The sequence below is a fragment of the Hyperolius riggenbachi genome, chromosome 4 (genome assembly GCF_040937935.1).
Source record: "Hyperolius riggenbachi isolate aHypRig1 chromosome 4, aHypRig1.pri, whole genome shotgun sequence".
Lineage (NCBI taxonomy): Eukaryota > Metazoa > Chordata > Amphibia > Anura > Hyperoliidae > Hyperolius > Hyperolius riggenbachi.
Window position 1 is genome coordinate 469,391,741 of NC_090649.1, and position 6,000 is coordinate 469,397,740.

General features: G+C 37.1%; 1 protein-coding gene across 7 annotated transcripts in view; it reads right to left on the bottom strand.

Moving 5' to 3' along the window:
• USH2A (usherin) overlaps positions 1–6,000 on the bottom strand; it is a 1,078,291-nt gene that overhangs the window by 1,018,401 nt on the left and 53,890 nt on the right. For all 7 annotated transcript variants that reach the window (XM_068232882.1, XM_068232881.1, XM_068232884.1 and 4 more), the window contains one exon: positions 5,587–5,722. In XM_068232882.1, the coding sequence (XP_068088983.1) occupies positions 5,587–5,722 (136 nt within the window). The remainder of the gene's footprint in view (positions 1–5,586; positions 5,723–6,000) is intronic.

A 6,000-nucleotide genomic window follows, 5' to 3' on the forward strand; every position in this document is an offset into this window, starting at 1 on the left:
TGTCCTAACTCCTACTAGAAAACAACTATAACACAGTTTTTACAAAGTGGATTAAAAATAAATGCCTGGTCCACACTTTCCCACTCTTCCAAGTAGATAATCATTTAACTTTGTTTTATTTAAAAAAAAACTCATTATTGATTGTTTTATCTAGTTCAAACCCAGGATTAAGGTAAACTAAACATTTTTGGAATAGAGATATGGGTAGTATATCCTTGATATCCTTCCATAAACATAATTTTGCTGCTCAACTGGAGCACTTCAATCACTGGTTTATCTTTGGCAGATTCTATAAACCTGACTTTTGAAACGGAAACCTAGTTCACGCCAGAGAGGGGAGAAAGAGGATGAACTAAAGTTAACAAATTGCAAAAACTTCCTTTTAAGTTTCCATATTAACAAGGTCATCCATCCTGGACGAAGAGCCTGATAGTGACCCTGTAGGACATTTGCACTTATTTTAGATTTCTGGGTGAAACAATCAGCAATGAGGAAAATTTAAAGGGCATAGTTTTAGGCTTTCAGACTCAAACTCAGTACTCATGTCTCTTCAACATTTTTATGAAAGATGCCACACTTATGTATCAGTCCACTAATAGTATTTTCATAGAAGTGGTAAAGGATTCAGAGCTGGGTAATTAATTTTATTTGCCTTAAACTGTGATATTCTGTACCTATATATAGCAAGATTCTAAACTACGACAGGTGTTGTATGAAATTAAGAAAATCACACTTTTGACTAGAGTTTTATTTTATTTTTTTATTTTTTTGAAGGGGGGCAACTTATTGATAATAACACTAGATGTACAGTATATTGTTTACCCCCATACATGGTTGCCCACTAGCAAAACTAAACAACAAAAAATAAGTACAAAAGGGTTGCTGATCTTCATAAGACATAAAGTTTGTAAACTATAAAAATTGTTCATGAAGTTTATTGAACATTTTTGAAGTTTGTTTATACAATTTATGAACTTATTGTGAAGAGTAGACCTGCTCTTCTGTTTTATGTATGTCTTTTATATATTTATAATAAACTATCTCTATCATACCCTATTTCTCTCAGCTCTCAAAATGCCACTTTGTCTCATTTTCTTTTATAGTTCATTATGCTTGATATATATGACTTATTTTCTATTTATTGATTTAGTCTTTCAGTTAAGTGATAGGAAACACAAAGTTGCAATGTTCAACATTCTGTATGTTTTATTGACTAAATATGTTGCATTTTTAAGCTTGTGTGTATTCTATTGTTATTTGTATTGTACTTTCTGTTATCCTTATTAAAAACAAAACAAACAAAAAAAAGCTTTTGAAAAACCAAAAGTCCAATGACTGCTGCAAAAGTAATAAGACAAAGTGGAAGTGAAGAGTAGAGTAGAGTAGAGTAGAAGATCCATGCTTTTAATCGTATCCAGCCCAATGAATGTTCTGCACTTTAGATGACTTGTCACTTGAGTGGCAATTGCTCTATGTTATTTGCTATTTTGGTAATTGTATGCAGTGATTAGTAAAGACATCTATCACATAAATAAAGGTTAAAGGCCTCAATTCACTAAGCTTATCTCCTGTCTTTAATAACTCTTCTAGAGTTGTTACCATGGTGATAAGGCATGTAGTATTCAGGAAACATTTTACCTCAGGCAAGCCTAAAGTTAACTCTTCTGTCTTTAAATTAACTCTCCAATCCTTAAAATAACTCCAGAGTTAAAGACAGGCTGTTAATTAACTGCGTGTGAAAATAACTACAGAGGAGGTAAATTAACTACAGAGGAGGTAAAATAACTACAGAGGAGGTAAATTAACTACAGGAGAGGTAATTTAAGGAATGAAGAGATAAGATAACTCTCTCACGTGTGGAGGTAAGTTTTCTCTTGCTTTATTATCTCTAGCATGATCTTAGTGAATTGAGGCCAAAGCCTTGTACACACCTTCAACTTTCAATCACTGACCAATTTTACCACCTAAAGCAGCGTACACACGCCGGACTTTAGGCAACGACGAGTCCGTCGTTGCCTCCCGCTGGGTGGGCGTGCCAGCGACAGTCCGGCGTGTGTACGCTCTGTCGTCAGACTGATACGGCTGTTTCTGAGCGATCCGCCCGGCAGATCGCTCAGAAACAGCCGTATCAGTCTGACGACAGAGCGTACACACGCCGGACTGTCGCTGGCACGCCCACCCAGCGGGAGGCAACGACGGACCCGTCGTTGCCTAAAGTCCGGTGTGTGTACGGACCTTTACCCACACAATCTGATCATATTATTCAAAACCTTTTGGCCCTCATACTACATGAAGGTGGTAACATTGGCTAATCACTGGCCAATAAGAATTAAAGGCGTTTACCAGGTTTAGTAAGTTAAAACTTTCTCCGGACACTCGGAGACTTCCTCCTGACACTCTTAACAGCAGTAATAATTTGCATACATGGAGCATGGTTTCTGTGATCTATTTTGTTTCGTTTTTTGTATATATTTTATATATACCTTGCTGGACCTACATCTTTTATCTACCTAACTGCCTATATAGATAATGCTTGGGATAGACTGTCCCGTTTTGGAAAGTTATACACGGTTAAAGCACCTCATATTTTAGCAGCAGAGAAGGACTCATATTTCCTCTGAAGAACATTTTGCATCATCCTTTAATCATCGTTTTGATTAGCGGGATGCTATAAAGCTCATTAAGCTGAAGCAATGAGCCCCTCCACGTCTCACCTTTAATTAGCAAAGTTAAGGTACCATTTCTCTTTAAATTAAAACCATTCAATTTTTTTTTTAATTATTATTTTTTTCTTGCGTTTTTTTATATCTACCAGTGTAAAATGTATTTTTTTATATTGTCTAAAATGTTTGCTTTTACTTATTAATGTTTAAAGTGGTTTGAAACTCCAACTTAACATTCAATAAAAATGTGTTTTCCTACTTTTTATTACTTATACAGTTATCATATTTGCTTTTGTGCATAATTAATATTGTCTTTTTACAAATTACAAGTTTCCAAAGTGTAGTTTATCATGCCCTAAATGCTGTCATTGCATTTTATTCAAACTGCTTTTTATTATATATTAACATCTTCTAATGAGCTATTCTGAACTGTGTGTGTCTGAAGCACAGAGAGCTTCACAGAGAGCTCCTTTTCACTTGTTATACTGTGTTTGTTTACATTCCAATGTTGGTACAATGTGTGTAAAGATACTGTTATCTCCAGTTTGGATGCGGATTTGAATTTGAATAGCAGGACAAAGTGCTTTGTTTAACCATTTCAGTGATGTTCTGTTAAAAAAAAATTCTGGGATAGTAGCTTTCAAGCTGTAAAGAATCTCTTAGAGCAAAGTAGAAATTCTGGCTTTCAGACAACTTTAATACTGCTGGCAGCCTTGTTACCATGTCTGTTTAAAGTTATAGTCTTGAAAATAAAGCCTTCAATAAATTATTGCTGGTGCAAATTAAAGAGAGTATAATATACAGTATTCAACCTTTAATTTTTCTCCTACCGTAGTAAGCTGCACTGTATATTAAAGTACACTCAAACTGAGAGGGATATGGAGGTTGCCATATTTATTACCCTTTAAAGTGGACCCGAATCTAAAATACACAATTTCAAAAATAACATCTATTTTCTAAATTATAATAATAAATAGCAGCCTTTTTTCAGCCGCATGATGACAAATATAAAATATTTTACATTTATTTGAGGAACCCCTCCCTTCTTTTCATATCGCCGGGATTTTTCCGGCAAACTGGTGGAATAGATGCTGTCCAGCAAAGGAGGAATTGCTAATGGCTGCCACCTGTAAGTTATGAAAAGAGAGGGGTGAAAAGCATGCACTGAAATGCTCATAGGCTTGAAGGAGTGTTTATTTATATTTGTATGTGTCAGAGTGGTGCAACTAAATATTTTGAATTGAAAAAATGTTTGGTTTGGGTCCGCTTTAAATAATACCAGTTGTCTGTCTATCCTGATGATTTCTTCAGCATCAGTAGTGTTTGACTCACACACCTGAAACAAGCATACAGCTAATCTTGTCAGACTTCAGTCAGAACACCTGATCTGCTGCATGCTTGTTCAGGGTCTATGGCTGAGAGTATTAGAATCAGAGGCTCAAAAGTACAGCCAGACAATCTACATTATTAAAAAGGAAACAAATATGTCAACCCTTTGTATCTCTCTCAGTTAAGGTGTGCTTTAAATGCAAAAGGTGTCTTATTATCATTGTGGGTAATAGGCACAGACCAATGAGCTGTGCTTTCAGTGCTGAGATTTTGATGTTAGTCAAAGGTCATTAAGCTAAGAAAACTTTTAGGAGGCACCCAAAATATAACTTTATCGCACAATAAAGACTATCTTAAATGTGCTTCAATACATTTATTTCTACCCATGTGGTTTGTCCTTTGATGGAGGTAAGGTCGAATTACGTATATATCCTATGATTTGAACTTAAAGTTATATTTTGGGCACCTTCTACAAGTTTTCATAGCTATAGGCCAACCCTTCGGGGTAGTATATGGTACACCACGTGTGAAAATAGCTAAGGAGAGTGACCGACCACCAGCACCTGCCAAGCATTACCTGGGATACTGAATGGGAACAGTTAAATTCCCGTTGGCTCTGTCGGTGATTGCAGGAGGGCAACCCACCCTTGTGAGTATACTTCACTACCCTACTCTCACCTACTTTACCTAACGGCACCATCGTGCTTCTGGTCTCTCTCATTACAGAACCTTGACTGTTGAAAGCACAACCACTAGGAATCATCTTGTAATTCTAAAGGTCATTAAAGGAATACTAAAGGGAAAAAAAAATGATCTTTACTCACCCGGGGCATCCCTCAGCCCCTTGAAGCTGGATGGTGCCCTCGCAGCCTCGCTCCGATCGTCCCGTCCCCACCGCCGGCTACTTCCGGGTTCGGCGATAGCCGCCGACAGGCTGGGAACACGGCTGATTCTCCGCGTTCCCAGCCGCTATACCACCCTCTATGCTGCTATAGCGTATATATATATATATATATATACACGCTATATATATATATATATATATACGCTATAGCAGCATAGAGGGTGATATAGCGGCTGGGAACACGGAGAATCAGCCGCGTTCCCAGCCTGTTGGCGGCTGTCGCCGGACCCGGAAGTAGCCGCCGGCGGGGACGGGACGATCGGAGCGAGGCTGCAAGGGCACCATACAGCTTCAGGGGGCTGAGGGATGCCCCGGGTGAGTAAAGATCATTTTTTTTTTCACTTAAGTATTCCTTTAAGGTTATTCCCGCCCACACCCCCTTCTTCACAGCTTCTCAGTGATCCAATCAGTCACTGTACTCCCAAGAAGTACCTCCTCCATGGTTTATGTTATTTCTGTTCTCAAACACACATTGGGCATCGTGCTTTCTGCCTCAGTTGCTGAAAAAATAAACCTTTACTGTGACCAAGGTTGCTGTTATGGATTCCACACTAAAAGGAGGAGTTATCTGTTTACTGTGATTGGTTATTACAAAATCATATAGTTTGCGATTAAACCATTTTCATATTTTATAACATACAATCAATACAATCGCATGTCCCATCTTTTTGAGATGTGTGACACTCATACCATCCATGTTTTGTCCAATTCGTATAGAGCCGCCAGGGATGTTATCATAAACTGGATCAGTGAGGATTCTTGAATCAAATGCTCTAAGACCTTCTTCCGGTCCATTAATGAAGAAACTTATCCTAGTGTAGTGTACCTGTAATAAAAGAGTAATTATTAATAATAATATTAATAATAATAATAATATGATTAGTAGCATAAGACACTTTAAAAAGTGACACATATAAGTATTTAGTTTTATATAATAAAAAAATGTATTTGTTACAGTACATCTCCAGTAACAGATCTAAAATTTAAATCCAATAGTAATCAGAATACTCAAGTCACACATTTTTATATGAAATTTGCTTCTGGTACTAAAAGATCCTGTCTTGATATTGTGATCATGTGTTCAGAAACAGGTAGTTAATAGGG